This window comes from Myiozetetes cayanensis, unplaced genomic scaffold, assembly GCF_022539395.1.
Source record: "Myiozetetes cayanensis isolate MyiCay16 unplaced genomic scaffold, myiCay2020 scf29, whole genome shotgun sequence".
Lineage (NCBI taxonomy): Eukaryota > Metazoa > Chordata > Aves > Passeriformes > Tyrannidae > Myiozetetes > Myiozetetes cayanensis.
The window spans coordinates 2163689-2191267 of record NW_026087510.1 but is presented as its reverse complement, the minus strand read 5'-3'; the positions used below and the strand labels follow the sequence as shown (position 1 = coordinate 2191267).

Here is a 27579-nt window from a genome sequence, read left to right as displayed (position 1 = left end):
CACAGCAACAAGTGAATATTCTGTAATATTATTTAAAACCATTTTCTCTCCCTTCAAACAAAAGAAAGGAAGCATCTCAGAGGAACACACTGCTTGGTAAATAAATACCCCCATGCACAAAAAGCAAAGGCCAGGGAATGAGAGCAGGAACGCAAAAGGCACTGCAGAAACAGCTTCGGGCTCCACTGAACACTGGAATTACTGGCATGTGACTAAATAAGCAGCTTACAATAAAAGGGGTTACAGACTTTTAGGAGTGATACAGAAACCAAAAGAACTTAGTGTTCAGGAATTACAGACAGACAGGATTCTTAATCCTGGGCTGACACAGGACTAAGAGTCAGTGACTGTTTGCTGGATCACAGAATTTGTTTTCCAGTGCCTAAGACAGCAGAAAAGGATAACTGCAGTTTTCAATTAGCATTCCACTGCCTTGGCCTAAGTGCATTTTGTCTTTGTTTTTTTGGACAGTACAGCAGGAATGTTGCTGGCAACCACCTCAGAAAAAGCTACAAACCCTGCCAGAGATTTCTACACAGAGACAAATTGGCTGCATACAGGTCTGGGACTGAGCTGTCCTCTGAGGGGTGACTTCCCACACACCTTATCACAGTACTGACAGAAGTAATCTCTGTTGGGTTTGATGATGGGCAACGTGAGCTCTGGCACCTCTTCTATTTTCATGTCTGGATGTCTCTTTGATAAATGATTCACCTTAGGAAAAAGAAACACAGAGAACAAGAACATATTACAGCTGGAAACCAAACAATTGCTGCTTCTCCCAGACACAGGTAACGGCCAAACCAAAAGTGAATGATGCAAGTCAGCAGCACCAGAAGCATTTGCTGCTGCAAGGGCTATTGTGCACTCACAGTTGCTGCTGAAGGTAAACGTGGTCTTGCTGGATGTCATTTACAGTTTCTTAAATCAAAATAAGATGGGAAGGGGTAAAATAGCTGGCCAGAACTGTCCTGCAGCTGAGAGTGAGGTAGTGTGAAGGGCCTTTGCCCAGATCACAGCCCCGCTGAAAGCTTTGCAAACAAGAACTCTTGCTGCAGAACAGCCTTCACCCAGAGGCAGTGACAGGGCATGGCCAGGAGAGGCCCTGAAGAAGGAAAACACAGGAAAGAGGGCAAGAAAACTGAAGCTGTAAGGCTGAGCTAGGCAATATTTTCATCTCATGTTCTGTTAAATACATTACACATCAGTCAGCATTACTTAGTGTTGAGATATGGGAGTGACAACCAGACACACAAGGCAGGCAGTCAGATGTGCAAAGACACATTTGCTGAAGAGATAAGACACACAGGTTTAAAAAAAGATGTATCACCTCAACTCAGCTATAAAATTCACCCTGTTTCACAGCATCCTGGCTGGATAAGGCCAGGCTGGAGAGGGCTCTGATCAAACTAGTCTAGTGGAAGGTGTCCCTGCCCATGGCACGGGGTTGGAGTAAGGTGAGCTTTAAGGTCCCTTCCAGCCCGAAGCCTTCTATGATCACAGCATTCCAGCCACTGGAATTCCATCTTCCCTCTTGCACTATTGATCAGGATGCAGGCTGTGGGAGCAGCCAGGCACTCACCAGCATGCCCCTGCGGCGGAAGCCCATCATGCACAGGCGGCACTTGAACATGAAGCTCTCGTAGTCGGTGGACGCGATGCGGGGCTTGAAGGTTTTCGAGCGGCTGATCCGATCGGCCTTCTTGGCCTCCCTCTCCGGGTTGTGCATCCTCTGCATGTGCTCCCGCAGCTTGTCCTTCCTCTGGGAAACAGAATCAGGAGAGAAATGTCAGCATCACCCCAGTGATTGCTTTACAATCTGTCATGGTCAGTTTTCAGGGATCTCTCTCCAGCTTCTCCTCTCAGAAAAATGTGTTTCTTCACCCAAAAGTGTCCAGTCCCTCAGTGTCCCATCACAAACTCAGTGACAATGAGCAGGCTGCTGCCACCACAGTTTACCTGGCTCACAGTCTGCTCCATCTGTTCTGGTGGGATTTGGAAAGGCATCTGGATGACATGCTGACAGGATGGATGCCATGGACACAGGCACCTCTGTCAGGAATAAGATTAATTCACTGCCATCAGCAAGGACTTTCTTTACTGAACTGATATAAACAATACAACCCAAGCACCTGGTAGTGGAGCTGGATGATGAGCCAGTTCTTAACGAGCAGATAGAAAATTCCTTTGCTGTTAAATTATTAGAAATAAGATCTGTTTGAAGTAAGATGCTGGAGTGGTCTCACCCCTTAGGAATGGATGTTGTAGCTCACACACAACACCAAGCAGTACATGCAACTTGCAGGCAAGCCTACCACGATTACACATACTATTTGCTTCCACCTTTGAGAACGTGAGCTTATCTGCTTGAAGGAGGGCGAGGAATGCTGATTGTTGCATCAGGAACGGTCCAGCCAAGGAGCCAGCTCACCTTGAACTGCTTGCCACAGGTGGAGCACAGGAAGTCCTTGCGGTCCGAGTGGCGCAGCATGTGCAGCCGCAGCTTGTCGGGCCGGCAGAAGGCCTTGTCACACTCCGTGCACTGGTAAATCTTCTCCGAGTGGAAACTGCGCACGTGCTTCTTGACCTAGAAGGGCAGATCACACAAAAATGGAGCTTATGCAAGGGAGGAGTGAGTGGCAAAACAGCCCAGGAAACTCTTTTCAACAGGAAAGAAAGGAAAAAGGTTTTGAAATTGTCTAATCTGTTTTGGTTTAAAGAGTGTTTGATCAGGACGGATATCTCAACAATAGTTTCTATAAAGCCATAACATCTTTATGGATGGAGGATTTGATTTCTTCAAGACTGATTCTTGAAGGCATCAGCTATTGCAGAGTTGCACTTAATGGGCAGCGAAGGTCCACGATGTGTTACTGAATCACCCTCGAGTGAACACATTCATCTGAGGTTCATTATCTTCCCTTCATTTGTAAGGAATCTAAATGCAGGGACTAATTCCTTTCAATCAGAGAGAATGAGCTTGCAATCACAATTGGCAAAAAAAAAAAAAAAGCGCCTTAATCAGAAAAGCATTTGCACACCATTCCTGAATGGCAATTACTTCTCCATACTCTGGGACTATCCTTGACCTCTTCAAACATCTAGTGGGGTTTCCCCCCCAGATAAAGGAACTAATGAGGTTTGACATTTGAAATGCAAGCACTACTCAAGAAATGGATCTCTAATTAAATCTTTACTATATTCTAATGCTGATGATACATGGAACGAGTTGGTATCTTTATGTGTTCCACATAAAAGTATTTAAGTAGGCAGCAGTGACTAGACATAATTATTCATATAGCAAGAAGAGAAAAAAACATTGTTAAATTTCAAAAATAGAGCTGAATGGCTGGAAAAAAGCCATGGATCCTTCTTCTGACTCGATCATTTGCATGGGAAAGTTTATGGGGAATTAGGTTGCAGTACAGCATTTCTGAATCATCAACGTTTTTCCTTGTGCAACAGTTACAGAAGATAAAGGGCTTCTGCCAGGATGGAATTGTATTAGTAAATCACTTTGCCCCATCCTTTCCTCTTTAGCCTAGTGGACAGTCTATCAGTTCCTATTACTGACACAAACTGGCTTTCTGCATTTCAGTTTTAGTCAGGCTGCTCGGTAAGACACATCAACTGCTTTGTCCCCAGGAAGAATAATGAGTATGTTAATGGTACATCTCTGTTTTTTCTTACTGGACACGGAAATGGAATCTTTAAATTCCATTAATGACCTTCCCCAAGGGCTCTGCTCACTGCACAGAGCAGCTGCATCACCCACTGCTCCAGTGCAGTCCTAAGCAGTGTGCAGGGGAGGAGAACAAAGTGCCCAGCTGAAGCCCAGGGGGAAATCAGGAAGCAGAGTATCCTGATCTGTTCTGGCATTTCTGCAAGCTGTTCAAATGAATTATCCTGACAAAAACCAGGCAAGGGATTAAAGAAGAAAAACTACCTTTTTGTTTGTTTGTTTGTTCAGAGTTCTGATGACAAAGGACAAGGTATGTCAAGTACAAGCTGAGTATGGCAAAAGACAATCCCTTCCTGTGCTGTGGAGCTGTGGTAACAGGGCCTCTGCTTTGGGCATTTTTTGGGAAGAAGGAACCCAGCCTCCTGCAGTACAGTGTCTTCCAATGTCAGACTGAAGCACCACACCTGATGACTGAGTGGGCAGAGCACTTCAGAGGCATAAGGCAACATCTACAAGTGCTCGGTCACTTTTCCTTTTCAATTTCTGACAGATGTGCATCCCCTCACCGTGTGCAAAGGAACTCCTGGGCAGCATTTCACGGGGAGAGGGCTGAAAAACCCACGGCCTTGAGAGAGACCCAGAAGGCAGTGCTTCAGCTGAGCACGGCACCTCACCTGGATGAAGTCTGGGAAGCGTTTCTTGCAGGTGGGGCAGGTGAAGTAGCCGTCGTTGACGTGGATGGCCACGTGGTCTTTGAGCAGGTCCAGGCGGTCGAAGGACTCGGGGCAGAAGATGCACGAGTAGGTTTTCTGGTCCATGTGGAACTTCATGTGGCTCTCGAGGGCCCCGCTGTTGATGAAGCCCTTGTTGCAGATGTCGCAGGTGAGGGGGCAGTTCCCCTCCCGGCCGTGGAAGCGCAGGTGCTGATCCAGCTTGTCCTTCTCCCGGAAGGCCTTCCCGCACTGCAGGCATTTGAAGGGCCGGAAGGATTTGCGGATGAACAGGTGCTGCAGAGCTGCATTCTGAAAGAAACAGCCCAGGCACCTTTAGCTCCTTCATGGACAGACTCCACATCCAGCTATTTTCAGGATTAGATAAGCCAGATGAGCAGCAAACCTACACTTCAAAAAGTTATGGTGCATCATATCCTGTCTGCATTTCACAGCAGGGGAGGCTCTGACAGGCAGGAGTCAGGGGACACACCTGCAGCTACACCCCGAGTCAGCAGAACACAGTGCAGTTTCCTCTCATCCCTCACTTCTTCTATTCAGCTGGCTTAGTTTTATTTTACAGGAAAATGCCATGCTAAAGACAAGTCCTCTCTGCAGTACAGACCTGGGCCTGGTCACAAGTTCAGCCACCATACAAAGGGACAGTGAGCCAGAGCCCTGTTTCCCTCAGGAGCAGGGCTTATGGAATTCCAGAGCCCTTGACATCACCTTCTCACCAAAGATCACCACAGAGATGTGCAGCTGGAGTTTAGCACTGCCTGCAAAACTTCTGGTGGAGCACACATTCGAGAGGTGCTACTGAAAACCTTTCTGTGGTTATCAAAAAGAAGAACAGCATTTCAAAACACGACAGCAGGGGCAGAATGGCAGGTGTAGGAGCAGCAGGTAAAAACTTGTGAGCAATTCTCCACTCCTTCTGTGCACAACGTCTCTTCTCAGCCCCTATTTTGTTTTGGTGCGTTTTCCTTCCCTCTATCTTTTCTGTGACATTTCCTGATTGTTCTCTCTTCCCTTTCTCCCTTTCAGGTAAATGTTATAGAGCCATCCTGATCCAGCAGTGTCTGCTGGAGGAACAGATGTGCTGTACATGTTGCCTGTAGAGAGAGGGAAGTGTGTCCTGCATCTGCATTTCAATATTGAATTAAAATTTCACTTTGGACAGTTGGAAAGCTGGAATCAGGTACTATCTCTGCATTTAGGAAATCCCACAGCACAGTGTCACCCATACCATAATGATCTAAGCATTAAGTCTAAGCATTATCTACTCTTCTCCAAATTAAGATCCATAAATCATCATTTATTGATGTCTTTTCTTTTCACATGTTACACACAGAAGCCAGAGAAACAACCTAGAGGGCAGGGTTAGATGGGATATTGGGAAGGAATTGTTCTCTGTGAGGGTGGGCAGGCCCTGGCACAGGTTGCCCAGAGAAGCTGTGGCTGCCCCTGGATCTCTGGGAGTGTCCAAGGCCAGGTTGGACAGGGCTTGGAGCAACCTGGGCTGGTGGAAGGTGTCCCTGCCCATGGCAGGGGGTGGAACAAGAGGAGCTTTAGGGTCTCTTTCAACCCAAACCATTCCATGATTCTAAACAGCACCAGAACATTGCTGATACCTCTGCTCACACATATGGAATATGACCCACTTCTCCCTGAGATACACTCAAGACTTCTGAAAAAAAGATTCTCCTTTCCTTGTGGGAATGTGACAGCTGACACAGCTGACATTTGCTGTGTCCCTTAAGTGCCTGCCAGCAGCTGACACTGAATAAGTGAAGGTAGGAGCTCTTCTGCTGCAATGAGGGAACAGCTTGGGAATACTGTGAAGTGCTGTGTTAAGGATTAGATTCGTGAGCCTGGAAGATCCTTTTCACCATCTGAACTGCAGAGGGAAACCTAGACCTCCATTCCAGGAAAGGAACAGGAGAGTTACACAGAAAGCTGACAGTTTAATACAGGAGCTCCAAATGAACTGTCATCATCTCCATTCTCCATTTTACAAGTGAGACAGTGGGAAATGCAGGGATCTGCTCTAAGCCACCCCAGGAACTGGACAGACAGACATGTGCTGCATGGAGTCATGAGTAGATAATTTCCCCTTACCCACAGGGATATGCTAATAAAACATAAATAGTTGAAGAAATGCACTTCAAGTCCTGAACTGCACTATTAATTTGCTATTTGATCACTGGTACCTTCCCAGGGAGCTAAGTGGAAAGACAGTAGGATAACTCAACACAGTCCCACTGCTATCCAAGGGCTACTGAAGGGTGAATTGTTTTACTGCTCTTTGACTAGATAAGCTATTGACCATAAAAACAGAAAAAGAGAACTAAGTGTTGTCTCATTAACTCATAATATTAATCCAGCACAAACAACTGTGCAAACAAATCTTCCAAAACTCTAAGATGGATATTACAGCTCATCATCCAAGCAGTTTACTCCTATAATATCCACCTTAAATTTGCAATGAATTGGCATGAAAAGAACTAAAGGAATGCAAATAGGTTTTTGGGTAACACTTAGTTCTGGACAGTGGTTGCTTCAAGAGGAACAAATGTGACAATTTACAGTGTGGGGTCAATCAGGAAACACTAAACAGGAGCTGGACAAAACAACAATGGAAGGCAATGTTGGTATGTCCCATTGGATTAGATACAGCAAAAACCCAATGAAACAAAAACCCAAACCTACCTGCAGCTCCAGCTGAGCAGGCAGCATTGAGGGAGAGAAAAATGCAGGTTTTAGGTTATGCAATGGACTTGAAAACAGAAGCCTTGACTTCTGCAGGTCACTACAAGGGCCAGCTCTCGTAACCAGAGTTTACTCCTTTGAGGTTTTTGCCTCAGGAAACACTAAGCAGACCTTCCAGGTTTACTCTGGAGTTACTAACTGCCCAAGGGGAATTAAAGGGCAAAGACAGAACCCACAGATAGTCTTGGAGGTGTTTTGTGATCTTTCCCGTTCTCCAGGGCTGATTAACAATGATTAACAATGATGCAGTGCACGGCAGAGCCACTGTCAGAACGAAATGCTTTCAGCAGAAGGGAATAATTAGGGCAGGATGACAACAGGGCAGGGATTACAAGAGTGAAAAAGTTAAGGAGAAGGGACTTTTTCTAACCTCATCTTACTGGCTGCACTCCTTGTTACACAACTGGTTGCATTTCTTTCAGCATGAAGGAAATGACTGTGCTTTCCAAATCATATCCCTGTCCCTGCCAGGTTCTGGCATCAGCACATAGGCACTTCAGATACTGCCCAGGACTGAATTAAAAACAAATATTCACTTTGGCTGTGCACCACTATGTTCCTCTAATGTGTTACAAGAGTATCTCGAAGGGTGGGTGTATCTCTTTGCAACGCTGGGGACAAAACTGCCATAGTTAAGGTCTGATCTCCAAGGAAACTCCACAGGCTCTAAAGCAGAGGCTGAAAAACGAACTGATCCTATCAGGACTTGAATCCTGGGGCATCACAGATAACTGCTCCCAGCTAGAATGAAAACACTCTGCCTTAAACCTTAGCAAAGCTGAAGCAATGCCTGAAGAATGATTGTTTTTGATAATTAAATCCTATATGAGTAATAAAGAAGTAGAGCTACACAAGTCTCTGGATCACAGCAGGACTTTCTACCTGTTCTCTGGAAGTGAATAATGTACTACACACCTAAAACCCAAATGTTTGCTTGCTTATATTATTAAGAACATATTAGCATAAGCAGGTGCTGTGAATAGCTGAGCTGAGTGAGTGTTCAGAGGGTGATTTTTCAGTGCTTAGAAAATAATGCTTGCTGGTTTAGCCTTAATTCACTGCTCATTGCTCACAGTCTGATGCAGTATGGAAAGGTCTGTGCATCCACCCATTTGCCATTCTGCCAGTGCTTCTGGCTTGAAACACCTCCAGAGCTCTGCTGAACATGAGCTGCCAGATGCAGGGGAAGATTTGAGGTACAAACGTGTCACTAAACCACCACTGCACTCTCTTAGCTGTCATCTGTTTGTGATGAATTTCCAAGCTAAATCACAAGACAAGTAACTTCAGAATTTCTGTACCTTTCTTCCCACATTCACTATTTCAGAAGATTCTGAGTTCGTGTCTTGGGTTCCAAAATTCAGGGAAATGGCCAAGACTTTCTCTTCTTACTGAGGAAGCTGTAGCACACTGTGACCAGTCCATTCCCCATGCTCTTTCCTGCCAAAAACTTAGCATCTCTCTTTGTCCTCTCTTATCTTCCCTTTGATACATTCAGTAAAAATCTCTCAAGCTTTTAATCTATGAAAATGAAATTACTGGTAGAACCTTGTCGTTCAGAGACTGCAAGAATTTTAGATGGTTAAAAACTCTTCAGTCTTAACGTGCCCAAGCCGAATCCTTCCTTCAAGACACGCATTTTTGGGGTAACACCACCACTGGCCTTGCATGTGTATTCCTATAAACTGCAAGCAAAATTTGTCTCAACATCTTCCTACACAGAACAGCTCAGCTCTCTCCTAATCCATTCTCATCCCCTAAAAATGAACTCTTACCCCCCTTGCAGCTGTTCCTTTCTTTAATCCAAATTTTACACATGGAAGAAAAAGGAAAAGGTTTTAAGCTAAATAAACCCATCTCCCAGTTACACAACTTCAAGGATTATTTGCTTGAATCATTTCCCTCCCACACATAGTAGAGAAAAAAAAAAACCAGCTCACCCAGTTGACACAGAGCTCAGCTCAAAGTGTTTGCTGTCAGTACACAAAGCTCTTAGCGCAGGTTCTGATCTCAAAACCAGGTTTTTCTACCCCAAAAAAAGGATTTTCATCACTAAATATCATCACTTAAGTGGATCTGAACTGTGGTTGTGGTTCCTCCTTGGCAACCCTTTGCAGGAAGAGTTCTGAGAGACACAGATGGTGCTGTGAGCGAGTCATTAGTCTGTGCCACAGCACCACCATTCCACCGGCTGTTTGCAGCCCCCCTGCCCGCCAGCTCGGACCGACCGTGTTCCCTGAGAGAATCACTGTGCTGGAATCCAACCAGCTCCAACTGCTGACCAGTTCTCACTAAGGCTTGAGATACTGTTGTTAACGTGAGGTTTGCCCTCCTCAGTGCTAAGAAACCCGCTGGGGATGAGGTGTGTTAGATCTGGAGGTGGAGAGGCAGAGCAGCTGCTCCTGGCAGGTGGGTCTGGCAGTGCCTGGATGTGAGGGGAGGGGGGTGTGCTCTGCCATCCCTCTGGGCTTACCCTGATGCGCTTGGCTCTCCTCATGTCATCTGCTGTCATGGTGCTCTGCGTGGGCCCCGCGCCGCCCTCGTGCTGCGGCTGCTCCTGGAGCGCGGGGGCTCCGGCTGCTCCAGGGCCGGCTGCGGCTCCGGCGCCACCGGAGTCTGTTCCTGCTGCTCCAGCCCGTTCAGGGCGGCCGCTCCGGCCTCATCAAACTGCCCCTTGCTGGAAAAATGCAGCAAGTCCTGAAACCGCAAATCATACAGCTGGTGATTATTCCCCCCACCCACTGAGAGACGCTTCGACAACACTCAGCACACAGCAGGATTTCTACGGATTTCATCACAAGCTATGAACGCAACACGTCTACCCCAACTCCTGCAGTCCTCCTGCCATGTCCACTGATGCTTTCCCACATCACCTTCACCTACAGCAGCAGCGCTCAGAGCCAGGCAAGCAGCGCTGCAGGTGGGTGACTCTGCTGACCAGCCACAGAAAATCAGCATTATCCCATCTTCTGCACTCGGGGCTATTTCTGCTTTAACCAAAGATGGTGCAGGCTGACCTGGGAGAAATCTTACAACTGAAGTGACTAGTGCAGACCAGGGAAAGGAGAGAATTTCTGCCTCTCTTCTCACTATGAAACATTACTGTGTGTCGTTAGTAGTGTCCTCTCCTTTCTAACAAACTCTCTGGAGTGCTGGAGAGTGACAAACGAGGTGATTACACTGTGCACTGTGTTCTTCTATCCAGCTTCCAGCTCTGCACACTCTCGTCCACCCAGCTGCACACATCACTGGCACTTATCACACAAAGCTGTTTTCCTCCTCTCTTGAATTACCATAAAAAGGGAGGGTGCTATGAGTGGGAAGCACATGCCAGAAATCTACATTCTTTCTCTGTAAGTTCCAGTAACTTCTCTGGCATGGAATTATCTTGTATTACATGAAAAAAAAACCCCACACATAGATCCTTACTTGACACCACTTAATGCAACTGAGGAAACTTTAAAGCACAAGTTAGGAAGCAGAGCACCAGAATTATGTCAGCTCAAGGCTGGTGCTGTTAAAGCACAAAAGTGGGTGTGGGAGAAGAAAACCAGGGTGGCAGGAGGAGTGAGGCCCTTACAAGCCAGGACTGCTCACCAGAGAGACTCTTGGTAGAACAATACACCAGCCAAGTGTCCAGCCCAGGTTTGAGTGGCAAGTTTCCACCCTAACTGACTTTAGACTGTGCTCACAGCCTGGCTCTCCAGTTCTCAGGCAGAGTTCGTGCCTGGCCTTTAGAGAAGTGGGCAGACTCCAAAGGCTGGGGACATCACTGCTCCCCTGCACAGACACTGCAGGCCTGGCCATGCTCCAAGCTGGCAGGGCAGGAGCCACCCCCAGTCCAGAGGCCACTCACACACATTAAAGTGGGATTGTGCCCAGCAAGCCCTGTCTCCCCAGAGTGAAGGGTTTGGGAGCAGCATTATGTGTCCTGTCAGCCTGCAGAAAGGGTGAGCCTGCCCTTAATGCAGCATTTAGGGCACTGCAGCAGGAATCCACAGGCAGAGAACACATTCTTCCCTCTGAGTCAGCACAGAGCCATGACCCAGTGAGATGCCAGAGGAAAATTACCACTCCAGATATCAGCTTTCAGCTAAATCATAAAACAGAGCACTGATCCCTTTTGACACCACTCAGAAAAGGACTTAGTGGTAACCTAAGCATGGGCAGCATCAGAGAATTTAGCATTTTACTTGAATGCATCGTATTGGGTCCCCAGAGAATATAACCAACAGCCACAAGCAAAAGAACATTTTGCAATAAGCCTGCCTACAGGAGGCCCTTCTGTTAATATTATAACATCACAGAGAACCATAGCTCAACCTGATTTAATTCCACCAGCAGCAGCTATAAGAGCAGGCCCAATCTCACATTCCAGAAAGGACAAATAGGAACCTAAATTCCCATTACAGTTTTACTGTCTAAATTACTTCTGTGATGCTGCTAAACTGCTGCAATAACCCACCTCACTGCTAAGTGCTCTGGGATGAAACCTGCTGTAGAAATGCAAGTGATTTTGCAGTGGAAGGGAAGTGATGTGCTCTCCTGCAGAGAACCCCAGTTAGGAAACAAGAATTACTCAGGGTTAAGTACAAAGCACAGCCTCAGTTTGCGCTAATGCCCCAAATTCTTTTTTTAAGTCAAGAGTTTACATCCCCAGGATATGTTTTTCCTCCTCTCCATCTCCAGAAATATACCTGTGTCCCTTCTTCACACTTTTCCCCGTTTTCACTGGTTACTTCCATGCGCATGAATTTGGGAGGGCGCCCGGGGCGTCTGCCTGGTCCAAACCTCCTCTTCCCTCGCCCACGACCTCGGCCTCTGGCTCTGCAGAACACACAGTGCCCCAGGTTAGGGACAAAAAAAAAAAAAAGATGGATGTGGATTCTCCACTGATTTTATGCATTCTTTCTCAGCATCACTGCTGGCCCATTCGACTCGGCAACAATGGCCTGTGGTAAATAATAAAACCTGAGGAAAATCTGGCAGCAGAAACAATACTTTCTGGCTGGTACCTATTTATTCTGTGCTTTAGGAGAAACCAAAGTCCAGAAGACATTACATTTATTTCAGTAGCCATGGGACTGAGAGGACCACTGGCTTCTAGCAAGTCCTCTGCCATGGCAGCTCTCCCCCTTCCAACACCCCGGCATGCAGTGTGCTGGAAGCATTTTCAGCAACGTGGAAACAAGTGCACAAGGAAATCAGCTTAAAACCTAGAGCCTCAACATCCCTCCCCAAAAAGCACTTAGCCAGTGATGTCAGGCACCAATCAGAAGGCAACAAATTTGCAACAAAAAAGCCAAACCAAAGAGAGCCACTGGCTACATTTCAGGGAAAAGAAGGCACCAATGCTCTGTGATGGATGTTTGTAGATTCAGTTTTTAGTAAGATCAACTACCTTGCCAGCCCAACAAGGAGCCAAGGCACTAGAAGCCTTGTCCTCAAAGCTCTGTATCTGAAATTGAAATTCACAGTTTTGAAAAAAATAGTATTGAAATACTATAATTTTTTAAGTCATTGGCAAAAAAAATCCCAAAAGCCAAATAAGAAAAAAAAAAAATCCCACTGGTTTCAAGAGTATTTATTTCCTTCAAGCTACTTCTTTCACAAATTCTCTTACACCACTCAGATCCTGGTGCCACCTTCTTTCCTTCTGGTGCCGAGCTGTTCTCTCTTGGGTTGGTCTCTAAGATCTGCAGGGCAAAGCCCCTTTTCTGCAAGCCTGGGAAGCCCCACGGTGACACCCAACAAAGCCAAAGCTGTCAGTACCTGCTGAAGAAGTCCAGCTTCTCGTCGTGGGAGTTGAGGTGCTGCTGGAGCTGCTCCGAGCTCATGAAACGCCGATTGCACTCGTAACAGGGCCAGTTCTTCTCCTGCTCCCTGAGAACTGTGTGCAGTTTGAGATGTCAGTAACAGCATTTCAGCCCCTCCAGTTAAACACCTCAGCTTTTTCCCCAAGCCTCTGTGGGCCATTATCTCTGCCCTGAAGGTTGGACAGGCTGCAGAATACCCAGCACTGCTCCATTTGGCTTTGCTTTTGTCCCCTCTGCAGCGTGCCATGACCACAGCCCGTCAACAGAGACACAAACATGTCCTTGGACAATTCACATGAAACTAGCAAGTGCTCAAAATATTCAGGGAGATTCTGAAATTCACCCTGTATGGAAGAGGACAGGATGGTGTCTCTGGCACAAATTAGGGGAGATCAATCTAAAGCAGTTGCACATCAGTTTATGGCACAGACACAACATTAGACACTGAGTACAGACACACACACCTCTCCCAACAGCAGCCTAATGCTTTCCAGAAACTGAGGCAAAAGGTTAAATTATTGTAATATTAGCATGAGAAGAGGTAGTGGAAATAAGTTCCAATAACCCAATCTAGATCTGGTTTAACTTTTCCCAACCTAGTAGAAACCTGGGAGCACTATACACATCATGTACTCTAGAATAAGAACTGTAACACCCAACCACCATCACACAGAGAGCAGAAGAGCCCAAGTTACCCTTCCTTTCCTCCTCAGTTATGTCATGGATCTTCTGGTTCACAAACTCAGCATAAGAGGCAGCATACCACACCTGCAGCAGGAATAAAGGTAACAGAGCACTTAAAACCACAGTTAAAGGGGATTCATTTGAAAATGAGTTTTAAGCAACACATTTACTCCACTTGCCTCAACCACTCACTCACTGCTCCTTTCATCCTCAATAGCAAAGCCTGGTGAGATCAATATGCTCCCACTGAGGAACAGAAGAGCTTTGCTCAGAAAGCATTTCAATTTAATTTTAGGGTCTAGCCTCCCAGTATGAATGTTAATCTAGCACATGGCTACCAGTAGCTCTAAAGGAAATAAGATTAATCTCTTCAAACCCAACTGCATAACAGCAGAGTCCTGTTAGTTGTGGTACCAAGAGGAATGGAAAAATTTTTAACTGGGGCGATTTCACATTTCTTTCTGCTCTCTTTACATAGACAATAGGCAGCATCATCCACAGAGACTCATTTAAAGTCTTTCTCAGCTTCCAAAGGATTAGAGCAACACAGTCCTGCTTTGCAAAACAAAGATCTGCCAGGCAGCAGCACGATGGACCCACTTCTGTTCTAGGAGGGATTTAGGAAGCCTTAGAGCCACAGGAGGCAGGAAGACAAAGTTTATTAAAGCCTGCAAGCAGATGCTCACATTGAGCTGAGAATTCTTGCATCCTTGCATCATTTCATCTGTTTGATTAAAAAGGGACAGTTTTAGAAGAGAATTTCTCAGAGAAGGCATGAACAGATTTTCAGCATGAAAAATCCAGGCAGGTTTTAACTTGCACTGGGCCACAGGCATTTCCACAGTAGTGGTGGGTGGCACTTCAAGGACTCACTCGAGGTGTGTGTGTGTAACTCTGCAGGAATCTCACTGGCTGGGCAAAAGAGAAAGCCTGGAGCTCCTGGAATACTCACCTGACATGTAATACAGAACTTCCCAGCTTATAACTCACTGATCCTCACAGTCCAATCTCTGGACAAAATTTGTATGAGTCCCTTACATCCACTTGGAGAGGAAACCCCATTATTGAGCTCAGGCAATTGGCTTTCAATTATCAAACCAATTCTACCCTAAAAGATACTCCTAACACACAGAGTAAGAAAAATTATGCTTCTACAGGCAGGTCTGTACAGAGTTAAGAGTCTGATTTCAAATTGCTTTAAAAACTGCTGAGAAAATGATGTTTGCATACACTTAAAATGGATTAATAAGATTTCTAGCGATTCAACTTCAGAGATTCCTACTCTTAGAGTGTATAAACATTCTTTAGCCCTGGTTCAGTGAGTGTGTTTAAAACAGTTGCTCTTCCAAATAAACTGTTGACATCTATGTGCAAAAAGAGATTTGAAGAACAACAAACAATTTCCTGATGTTAAAATTTTTTAGTTCCTCCCCTGGTGCTCCAACAGATGTTGAAAGTGAAGGCCATCTCAGCCAGCCTTGCTATTTTGAGCTCCAAGTAACGAATGCATTTCGAGAGGGAACAAAACCAAACTCACAGGGAAGTCACAATATTCTTTATAATTTTCCACATGCAAAGTTTCAAAAGTTCCAGGAAAGTTCTCCCAGGTAAAGGGAGAGACCATATTCACTTAAGGCATCAAGAAACAAGTCAAGGGCACACAGGACTAACTGGAACTAAAAAGAATAAGATTGCTGCAACAAAAATTAGACTGCAGCAGCAAAATATATGCAGTGTAAAGCATGACAGTGAGAGACAAGTAATTTACATAGTTTTACTGAACTTCCTGATTTTCTACCTGAGCCAAAGCTTATTAAAATTCCTAAGTGGTGGCCAACTACTTACTGACTTTAGTGGCACTTGACTCAGACCATCAGAGAAAAAAAAAGCCCTATAACTATTTAGAGCAACATTTTCTGACATTTGGACATGCAGTTATTAAGCAGCAGCTCTTAAGGGACAATTTAATCAGTAGACAATGAGAACCCTGAGACACGAGCAGTGTCCTACCTTGAGCTCCTGCTTGGGCTCCACGTTTTTGATGGTGGTGTAGTAGATGTGGTGGCCATACTGATAAGCCACGAGGTTCTGCTCCAGGTGGTTCTGGGCCGGCCGCACAAACATCATCCAGTTACACAGAGCCTCGCTGGAAAGTTCAAACCACAGGTCCTCTTGCAAGTCCCTGTCTTTTCTGTCACCCTTATCAAGTGAAACCTGTAGCAAAATCCAATTACACGTCATTAACTGCCTGGTTCAAAAGAACTGGAGTTACTAACAACTGTGCCCATGCAACTGGTGCATTAGGGGAGCAATGAAGGCACAGTTAATTTTTTCTCTTGGTTAACAGGGGTCCTGAAACAGGCAGAAAAAGTACTTAAAAATGGGTAGTGATTTAAGCAGGGAGATGTGATGGAGCCTTCCAAGAGTTTCAAGGACAAGAATCATTCATTAAAAGGGTCAGGCACAGTATGTCCCTGGGGCTAGAAATGAGTTGCAGCTTTAGTAGGATACAGAAACATCAGTCAGATGTTTCTTACTGGCAGACCCACTTCTCCTTTCATTTCTTGACTCAAAACATTGCCTCAGGCTGGGAGTAGCACTTCTTTAGCTGAACTTCTCTTGGGTTGCTGAATCTGCCTGTGGTCACAACTTGCTTGTCAGACACTGCCCATCAGAGTACTCCTAAACTGCAGGCCTGAACTCCAGTAAATAAAGGAGCAATTTTTATAATGAAACCAGGAAATGGATAGATAAGTCAGTCAAATCCATTTTACCCCACACCAATGACTTGGTACAAGAAAGGGGAGAAAAATCTCTCCTTTCCCCTCCATCTTATGGGGGAGAGAAGGGAAAGGGAAGAAAAGCAGTTTGAACTGAAGTTACTGCATGACAAAAGAAAGGCTGCAAAGCATTCTCAGATGGGGCTGCTGTTTTTATGTCCAGATGCTGCTCCAGCTCATATGAGAGTGACTCACAGCCTTCCATGTTATGCACCCTATATATCCTAACACTACAGAGCCAGAACATTCACCAGGATTAGTGTGTCTCCCCAAATCATAGAGAAAGTTTGGAGCCAAAGCAATTTGGGTGTTCCTGAGTTACACTGAGGTAACAAACGACCGTGTCTGATGGAGGTAACAAAAGAACGTGTCTATTGATCAAGATCAAATGACAAACTCATGAAAATCAAAGCTCAGGCACAAATTGACCCCTTCTTCTCTCCCCCCCCACCTACCCCTTACCTTCAGATGGATGTAGCAGTCTTTGAGCTCAGTTTGTCTGACCAGGGGCCCTTCCACAGGCCCAAACTGCGTTCGCTTGGGGATGCGCCGTTTGGAGAAGACTCCTCCCAAAAACCTGTCAATGTAGAGCACCAGGGGCAGGCTGGCCCTGGCCCGGGTCAGCACGGGCCGGTTGGGGATGGGGTGCAGAGGGCCGTGCTTGGGGCACACCGAGGGGTGGGCGTTATTGCACTCCTCACACCCTGCACACAAAGGCAGAGAGGACACCGTCAGGCACACACACACGCAGCTCCCACACAGCCTCATCTCCCTCTAAACATCTCTGGCTCAGCTGGGGGAACATTATGCCAATAGCCTGCCTAGATTTTACAACATTGGAGAGGGCAGCCTCCTGCAAAATGAAGAACAAAGCAGTTCAGAGGCTTTAACAGAATGTTGTCTTTTCAGTAAAGCAGCCCAAAGTGAGTCCAGCTTTCTGGGCATAAAGGTGTTTACTCGTTACTGCTAAAATCAGAATTGGTTTCAACTCCATTTATCGATGGAGAGGAAACTGAAAAGGGGAGGGCAGGCAATACACTAAACAATAATTCAAATGCTTACACAAATCATTGGGATCAAAGGGTCGAGGTGGATCTGGATCCCACTCATCCATGTCAGAGTCTTCCCCATCTTCATCCTCATCTTCATCCTCATCATCTTCCTCTTTTGTTTCTATCCTTTCCATCTGATTCTGCAGAGGTGCTAAAGGGTCAGAACCATCCACTGCCTCCATGGGAGGTAACACCTGGTTATGCACCGGTAATGATGCCTGGGGAAAGAATTCACAAACCATCAAAACTGACTCAGGAAGAAAACTACACTCACAAAGATGAGCAATGAAGGTCCTTGCTAGCCTACCCTTCCTGCTTCCTTTGGTAATGGAGAGAAGGACAAGGGGAAAGTGAAGTGACTGATAAACATCTGCTGAGGGATGTTTGGTGTTGCTGCTGCTGAGGCCTTGCTCAGGACACCTCTGTGTCACTCCCTGCCTCCACCCTGCCAAGAACTCGGTTCCCAGGAGAAGAAACTGAAATCAGGGAAACTCTGCACCCTCACAGAACTGTTGAAACAAAGTCCAGGCTCTGTGGAAATTATCTAGAGCCTAAAGCTGTATTTTAACTTATTTTGTACAAGTGAGAAAATCCTGCACTTTGGTACAAGAGCTTCTAAAACCAATCCCCAGAGCACACAGGCAGAGGCCAATAAGGGATGAGGCAACATGGGGCCTAGATATAAACTAAGGGCCATGAAGGACAGTGGAGGGCATTGCATTCTTCCACTAATTTTCAAGTTTATCCCTTTCTTTCCCTACCAAAAAAATTAGGTCTTTGAAGTGCAGTGCATATTTCATCATCCACACAGGTTTCTCAGGTGGAGAACAAAAAATGCCCCCAGTAAAGCTGCCTGAAAACACTGGCAAGGAGACCCAGAGGATGTTGCTGTGACAGTCAGCGTTACACCTTCTGTTAACTTCACTTTCCACCGCTGAGAGGAGAATTTTAAGGTGGCTGCTCGAGACAGAACCATCTGCACAACAGGTTCCTCTGTGTATCAAACACGATCTCTCATAAAATCCCCCACACGTTTCATGGCGACACTATGGAAGACAGATCTGTTCCTCACACTCAGCCACGTGCCATCCCCTGAGACGATGGAGCGATGGAATCAGGACATGGAGAAGGAAAGGGTTGCCTGGCACTTACTCTATCTGCTTGTGGCCCCTGCTCCAGAGCCACGGGCTGGGGGGGGTCGGCAGCGCTGCCGAGCACGGACAGGTTGGTGGGGTTGATGCTCTGGGCAGCAGCAGGCAAGAGCACCGTTACCTAAAATCACAGGCACTCATTTTAGCACTGCACAGATCCACAGGGGCCCTGCCCTCCATGCACAGCTCCCTGTGAAAACCACAGCACTGCAACGACCTCCGGGGTTTGCGGGAGGGATGATGGGCTTGGGAAGAACCTGCAGCTCCTCCAGGGACAAAGGGAAAGGCTGCAAACCTCAGTGCAGACTTTGCAACTTGTGAATTACCTATCACTCATTTTTAAATCAAGGCCCTCCCCAGCCTGGGTTCAAGTGGCACTAAAAGATGTGAGGAGCTCTTTAGGTCCTGGTAAAACCAGTGATTTGGGGTCTTCTTCTCTTCTACACACAAATCTACTTTTTTTTTTTTTTTTTAAGGGAAAAAGTAAAGAAGGGAAAAGAGACATCTCCTCTTTTTTGCCTATCTTTCTTTTTCTCAAGCAAACCCTGCTCATGGCAGGGCATTGGAATTAAATGAGCTTTAAGGTCCCTTCCAATCTAAACTATTCTGATTCTATGATCCAGGATCCATTAAAAATGAATCCAAGAGGGTGTACTGACCTCACTGGAAGATCAAACTCTCAAACTAGAGGATTCCAACCCTTATTTTCCTTTACATTATTTGGTCACACTATACATTTCTGTTTACATACTTTTTTGGAGCAGTAACAACCACATCAATGCCTATTACCACACTGTTCTCACACATTCAGCAATAAACCTAAGCAGAACTAAGATCCCAGTAATCACCTTTCCTGTCCTTTGTTTCCTTCTTATCTGTGCAGGAATTTGCACAGTTATCCCACATGATGTTTCATCCTTCTCTACAGTTGACATCATGTGGCTTCCAGTTTGTGCCTCTGACTGTTAAGCAGCTTTTATGCTAAAATCCAAGCCCCTGCCTCTCTGCAGAGTGCTTAATAAATATCAGATAAAACTGAGTGCAGTGAATTGTGCCAGCAGTGAAGGAGCAGACAAGAAAATCCTTACCACAAGGACTCAACCTTAAAACTCCAAATCTGGTTGCTTTGTTTAAAGAGGTACTAAGAGTAATTTATGAAACTGCTTAAAAACTACAGCAAAAAAAGACTTCAGGGAGCAGTGTGATGGTATAGGGGACACCAGGATGACAGCTGAACTAAGCTGTCTGGTATTGACATTTCTGATGCCAAGTGGCAACAGGAAAGGCATTATTATTATTATTCCATGGCACAGCTCCAGGCTTCCAGCAAGGAGAGGGTCACACAAGCTTGTACCTACTCTTAGCACTGTCTACTCCTAATCACTTAGGTCCACTTCCATGCCAGGCACTGCACAGAATATAGGCATTATTTTTAGAAACCTTTCAATTTCTTTTTAAGATAAAGTTTCTTTTAAAAGCCAAGGGGAGGTCTCGTTGTTATTTTATCCTTTGTTGTCAGTTCAGGGGTGTCCCACATGAAATGCTGATGTAAAAACACCTGCAGAGGCAGAATTTGCCACAATAAGGGATTAACCAGCCACCAAAAAATTAATATATCTGCCAGGATTGATGTCAGAAAGTGCTGGAAGGGAGGACAGGCTGAGGACACACACAGATGTTCCTGCCCTTGTACCTGGGATGGTAACAGCACATCTGCTGTTAGAGCCTCATCTGCACTGCACACAAGTAATCTCTACTTTTAATTATTCATGTGCTAAATGAGCTTTAAGACAATTAAATAGGCATTTTTGGCTTCTATTAAGAAGCAGGGAAATTGATGTGGCAATCCAGAGAACCAGAAGAGAGGTAACACCTTTACTGTGTCAGTCATTGTTTCCTGCCTGGGCCTCAACAGTTTAGGAAGTCTTTCAGTAATAAAATTTGTTTTCAGAACACATTCAACCCTTCACTCTGCCTCAAGACTGTCAATAAACACCCATTTTAATGATGGCTTGGGTGATGATTCAGATCCAACACATCCATTCACACATGCCATTAAAGCAGTACCAATTTAGAGTCCATGACAGCAGAGAATTCCAACCAGAGAGACCAGACAGCACCTGTCTCTACCACAATACAGTCCCCAAAGATAAGTAAGAGTCAACAATAAAACCTTTCCATCCATGAGGCATTACAAATAAAAGAAAATCACCAAAACTCCACTTCATTCCACTCCCAGCCTACCTCACACTGGCAAGCCCAGCACACCCTGGAAAGGTAAGGGAGCCACTCACTGAACTTCCTCGGGTTTTACACTCCATTTCCTTGGAAGCTTCTGGTAAAACTAGAATTTGATCCAATTTTTCTATCCCTCAAGGGCCTTTTGTGGACTTTAAAGGCATTTGGATCAGAATCTGTATGAGGACAACTGCAATCCCAGCCTTTCCACAATGGCATGTTCAGGTAAAGTCAGCCAATCTGCTGCTGACTCCTTTAAAGGGACACTGTTGAAAGATTTTTCATTCTATCTAGGGCAGTAAATTGGAATTTTTGTTGAGCATGAATCGAAGTGAATAAACTCAAAGTCAATCTTAACTTTCATGACCATTCATGCACAAGCTGGCCATGGCAATACTGGCTTTCTGCCCTTGATTGAGATGACAGGACATAACTGAAGACTGCTTTTGGACAATTTCAGGGACAGTCATTACCCTCCAGCACCACAACAATGTCCCTTTGCCTCCCCTAACTGCTCCCTTAGAGCTTCAGGCCCAAGATAAACAGTGTCTCTTCCTTACCTGCTGGGTGGTGGCATCCTGTTGGACATAAGCCACTTGGGATGGATCTGTAAACAGAGTCTAGACAAAGTGAAAAAGGCTTATCAAACCAGCCCTGCTGTTGTTTGCTCCCAAGTCACACAAAAATCACCCTGCCACCAAGAAATGACCCACATTTAAGTCTTTGCCAACTTCTAAACGTGACTATTATCACAGAACATTACTTCAACTTACCCAAGTGGATCTACACAGAGAAATTAAAATTGGGTGGTGCTCCATAAAAGTTTAATATCATTAATTATGTGGCACTTTTCATCTGTATAACTAAAGTGTTTCGCCTGGTAATTGCAGAAATCCCTTTGTCAGTTGTTGATTTGACAGAATCTACAGGAAGGTAATTCAAAAGCTCTACCAAAACTACTTAAGGGCAGGACAGAAGATAACTGTGAGCTTTTTCCTTCTGCAAATTCACAAGACTTCTGCACATTTTCCTTTGAGGAGCCATCAGGCACATCCCACGTGTAAATTTAGTAAGGGCAGAGATACCCTCCCAAAATATCCTCTCAGGAGCTGGTTTTGTGTAACAGCTGAGGGCTGCACAGGACAGAGCGTGCCACCAGGCCCTGCCAACCTGGCTGGGGGTGTCAGGTACGTGCACTCTGCAGCTCTGCTAATCTGTCCTGTCAGCAAAGACACTACAAAACACCCTCCACAAAGCCAGCCTGGTCCTTTTGAATCTGTCCACACAGAGCCACAGATGCACAGCACATTAACCCCATCCAAACACCGTGCTGTCAGGGAATAAAAGCTATTTGATGTGATTATGCAAGAAGCAAAAGAATATAAAAGGTCTGTAAAATCAACAGCTCTGCAGAGAGACTACAAAATTAGGTTGAGCACACTGAGATCCTCTGCAAAGAGACACGACTGTTATTGTAACTATCAATTATGACAACTGTGCTACACAAAACAAGGACTCTTCCAGAAGGCACATAGAGGGCTTTTAGCTTTTTACTGAATACAACAGAGGCAGAATTTCTGGAGAGATTATCCATGTTTTGGAAAACACCTCTGAGCTAATTACAATCTCGTCCACCTTCGGTGAAAATAACCAGCATTTCATAATTCATAGCCTCCACAGCCTTTGATGAGCACATTTGCACATCAGACAAACGAACAGCATGAAGTCCCTGCTCAGCAGTGGGCAGGGAAAAACTGCTATTTTCCAGTCGTACCACTTGGCTGGCAACTGGCTCTCATCCCAAACATCCCGGGTTTGTTTTCTAGGTGCCAAACCCGGGCCGGGCTGGGAACCACCACACGTGCCTGCGTAGCCTCCACGGGGTGGATGTAAACGAGGGTGTGCTCCGAGGTGTCCACCGAGGTGTAGGAGGTGCCATCGGCCGTGTAAACCACCTGCTGGGCCGCACCCCGCTCCTGCTCGTCGCTGTACACGATCTGCGCCACCGCCCCCCCCTCGGGGACAAAGTGCACCTGGGGGGATAGAAAACACGTCCTGGAGGGACCCCACGGCAGGGCCTGGGGACAACACAGCCTGCCCTGGAAAGCAGGGAGAGCCTGGGCTTGAAACACTCTGCACTGTAACTCAGCTGGTGTAAAAGGCACCCACCCATACTTGGTTCTTGCGCTAAGAAGAAGAGAAGCTGAAGAGAAGCAGCTCATCTTTGAACTGCTGTACCCATGGAATTTATTGGTGTGTTGTTTCCCTTTATGCTCCCATTCCTTTCTGGATTTATGATAATGACTTCATTCAGCTAGTTCTGTAGTTGCAGATGATTTCTTTTATCTTGTGAAGGGCTAGCAGAACTTATTAACTGTGATATTGCTTCAAGTCATAGTGCTGCACCTCTCAGAGGCAGCAGTAGGGCATGTGAGATGTTTGTCTGTAGTATGTACCTGCAGTATCAGGAGAAAATTCAGCTATTTTAACAGACAAACATGTAACTCAAAGCATTAAGCAATGATTCCAAGGACCACTGGAACAAGTTATGTCTAGGGCAGCAGTTTAAATCCCAACAAGTTGATTTTGACAGAACATTATGATCATAAATGATGATTAGTGGTCTACATTAAACAAGCCAGAATACTGAATTCCAGTGGAAATAGGAAGATGTTTAGCTTTTGACATCCTTTATATGCTGAAAACCTTTTTTCAGTGTGTAGGAAAATAGGACAGTTAGCAGGAAACCCAGTTTGAGTATCTGTATTCATATTCACATCAAACACTTTCACATAAAACGATGCCACAGTTACATGTTTTGTTTATTTTGCTTCACCTTTCAGCTTATGCTGCAGGAGACACCTGGTACTCCCCCGTGGCTGCTCAGTGCTGATTCTGTACAATAAATCCTCACACAAACACTCCAGTTTCACATTTGGAGAGCACTCTGCAAATACTAATTAAGCCTTAAAACTGCTGTGTGCAAACAGCAGCATGGTTATCCCCTCGTAGAGAGAGAAGGGAACAGGAGCATCGAAAACTGCCTTTCTTGGCAAATTTCAGAGCTGGGAATTACCAGGAGAGGCAGAATGTCTCTGCTTGGGGGTCAAATGCCATGCAGCACCCTCTTCATTATGTACTTAAAAGAACAAATCAATTTACAGCCTTCTGGAAATTCCCAGCTGCGCTGTCTCAGAGTCAGAGGGACGAGCTGCACGCACCAGAATCTGACTGCATTAGTCACTACAATTAACATTTCTCCCTTCCTCAGTACCCAGATGTCCGACAGGAAAAAATTATTCATTACTTTCCCCAAGGTCCACCCACAGCTCCAACTGATTCGACTGATGCCATCAAACAGGCTGCCACAGACCACAGATTTTGTTAATGTGCATGACTCTGAGCACCCTTTCACTTTCCCACGTGGTTATATACATATATGTATATATATTTGGACACTGAAACTTCTAGAGCCACTGGCTGGTTTCGTTCAGCTCATTTTTAGAGCTCTGGGTCTTCACTGTTGTGGTTTGCACAGCTCAGTTTCTGAAACTTTAACCTGAAATCACCACATGTTTGTATTTCTCCTCAAATAAAAGCTGAGCTTCTGTAACCTAAGCCAGGGTCGGATGGGAACTAAACCTCCAGATCAATCCCAATCCATCCTGAGCAGAATGAGCTCTATAAAGCACTAATCACCTGAGCAGTGTTCTGTTCCTGTGCTGCAGACTCAGCCCACACCTGGGAACCTTCCTCTTTCAAGTCCATCTCCTCCCTGCCGGGGTGTTCCATGAGGAGAGAGATCTACTGGAGGAATGCCTGGCTGGAGGGATTCATCTGTTCACTGTGTTTCTGCTTCCAGAAGACAAGGTGATCTTCAGCAACATGGCTGCAAAAAAGCAGAGGGCAGCAATGTGAAAACCACTGTGAGGTAATTATTATCATCAGCTGCCACACTTCTGTACCAGGCCTGGCTTTACAAACACCCCCTTTTAGACCCAAACACCTTAGTGAGGGGAATAAAGGAACAGAAATCTTATCTCATTCACCAGGGTCAAGTCCTGCTGTGCAACACTTTCCACGTCCCACTGAGGAAACAAGTCAAGCAGCACTGAAAGGTTACACTGAATTCTCCCTGCACATCTTTCCTTGGCCACAGGCAGACCACGACTCATACACTGTCTTTCTGGCACCTACAGGCCTAGAAATCAATAAATAATGCAAAAAATGGACCCTAGGCTTCCAGCAGGAAAACACCACATTCAGAAATGCATGACCAGTTTGCCTGAAAGAGGTTTGGGGGGAGCACAAAAGGGCTTTCCATGAACAGGCAGCTTTCACCTTGGCCAAAACCACAGCCCTGGGTGGTACAAGACAGTGCTAAAACAGCCAACTTCTACAAAAAGAGCAGGGAAACTCAACCTCTAATTCACAGGAGCCCCAAAGATCCTGACAAACTGCTTCCAAGCTTGATTTTATTCACCTCTCACAGTTTTATTGGGGCCTCTCAATCTGCCGTTGGGATCCCAGCAGGGTAATTTACAGCTCTGGTGATTGCTTTCGTCGGTGGTTCAGCACCTTCCCAATCCTTCCCCTCTAATGTCATATTAAATCACAGGAATTAGCATGAGGCTGAGCCCATTTAATTTCTCAGCTCCTCCAATTAAGTTTATTTTATACCCAGTGCCTCTCTGGGCTGATCCAATGCCAGTACCAGCCTGTGCTCTGGGAGAGAAGCAGAAGGCTCCTTGCTGATGCTTTCATTCATTTGCATTTTAAATGCAAATTATTTTAGTCATAATTTATCCCTATAAATGTTAGCATTTGGCTTGTCATTGACAAACTGAAAAATAGATAAGGAGGGGTAAAAAAAGCAGCAGGCACTTTCTGCCTCCTGCTAATTTTGCCAGCAAGGACTGAGCTGTGCAGACCCGGGCACTGAGTGTTCCACCCGTCCTGGCCAGGAATAAATCCACAGGACAGGGAAGCCTCACAGTGGAGGGAAAAATGGGAATAAAGGGACAGAAATCTTATCTCCATCAATACTGCTCACCACAAAACATCCCCAAAAAGCACTGAGGAGAAAAATGAAAAAGAAATCCATGTACCTGAGCGCAAGGCTTGAGCTCAGGATCTCATTAGTACCAGCAAATTAACCACAGCAAACAATTAGGGGGGATAAACACCAGCCTTGCTCTGCAAGTGTGAAAGCCAGGGTCATTCACAGATAAGTATTATTAGATAAATATCATGTCCCAGAACACACAAGCTCTGACCTATAAATAAATATCGTCCATCCCTACACAGCACCTTTTATCCAGCTACTTGTCACGTTATTGAGGATTAAATCAGGGATTTTCTCATACCTAATCCTACCTCATTCACTGACCTCCAGCACTCATTTGATCACCACTGTGTGACACATGAAGGCATTTATGTCAGTAACACACTCTGAGCAACTTTTATGGAAAATTTAACACCCATCCTCTTGATATTCTTTGGTTGGTTGATCCCAAACAGCTCTTTTCCTTAATTGTCAGTATAAATCAAGAGCCATTTCAGATAATTGCACTAACAATAGCCAGTGGTTTAATCAATTACCTAATTGCTTAGAAAAATAAAAATAAACACTGTAAGTTTCAATTTCGGGTGGCTTGATTTAAGAAAAAATAATTAACCTGTTTAAAAAATATAATTAAATTAACCAGTGATTGAATTAAGGGAAAGGCACAGTTCTGGCTAATTCCACACGGTGCAACAAGTAGCAGAATTTTTGGCTGACCTTCCCTACCAGCAGACACTGAAGGGCTGAGGGAAGATGCTGACTCACTCCTGCAGACTCATTTTGGCACAAATAACTTACAACTTCAGTGCAAAGGAGACCAAAGGCTTCAGGCAGGGTCTTTATTAGACAAAACAGGGCATTAAGATTCATCTCTGGAAAAAAAAAAATAGTACCAAAGAGCTGCAAAGGAAAGCAGAAGACATTTCATGGTTCTGAAAGTCAGCACTCATGGCAAATCTTGGGGAAAAAAAAGCAAGGCTGAGCCAACTTCAGGGGCTCGGTGGTGCAGTTTGTGTAAATGGTCCTGTTAGTGCTGTTCTTCCCAGAAATGAAAATAATAAACAGCTCAGCCAATTGTGCAGCAATAAAGGGACAGCATCACGAGCTGCAGGATTTGCTGATGCTTTCGACTTCTGTACTTCCAAATACACCCTGGATCTGCCTCCGGTGGGCATTCCTACCAAAGCCTGCATCTCCATGAGTTCCATCAGCATTTCCCTGGAAATATGGATGTGCAGGAGACAGGCTGTGCCCCACAGAGGTCCCAAGGGCTGGCAACAACGAGCACAGGAGGCAGGAGCAAGTGCTGATGTTCAGCTGTGAAACAAGCCCAGGGGCAGGAGCTGGAAAACATAAGGTGGCACCAAGTCACTGCCACAGAACTGCCTGGAAACACCAACACCTGAGGGAGTTTTCCAGCACTGATGGCAAAGACCAAGCTAACTTTGCTCACTACTCCCCCCCAGGAGTAACTCCTGCTGTTAATCCTGCAGGGTCTCATTTCCTCCTCTAAATCCCCCTTTCAGTACCCATTACAGCTCTGACAGCAGCAACCACAGCACCTCGAACCATTTCCCTGGGAGTTCCTCTCACTTTTGGTGGTTTTGCAGCAGAAATAAATGTGGAACT

The 27579-nt window shown here is 45.5% G+C and overlaps 1 protein-coding gene across 1 annotated transcript in view; it reads right to left on the bottom strand.

Annotated features, from left to right (window-relative positions):
• The window catches only part of PRDM10 (PR/SET domain 10), a 41297-nt gene that overhangs the window by 9438 nt on the left and 4280 nt on the right, over positions 1-27579 (bottom strand). Inside the window, 16 exon segments of the mRNA XM_050322860.1 lie at positions 604-714; positions 1583-1762; positions 2432-2587; positions 4357-4704; positions 9638-9732; positions 9735-9861; positions 11862-11991; positions 12937-13054; positions 13676-13748; positions 15675-15878; positions 16907-17148; positions 17507-17714; positions 18649-18768; positions 21446-21505; positions 22751-22918; positions 24585-27293. Of these exon segments, the coding sequence (XP_050178817.1) occupies positions 604-714; positions 1583-1762; positions 2432-2587; positions 4357-4704; positions 9638-9732; positions 9735-9861; positions 11862-11991; positions 12937-13054; positions 13676-13748; positions 15675-15878; positions 16907-17148; positions 17507-17714; positions 18649-18768; positions 21446-21505; positions 22751-22918; positions 24585-24677 (2433 nt within the window). The 5' untranslated portion in view covers positions 24678-27293.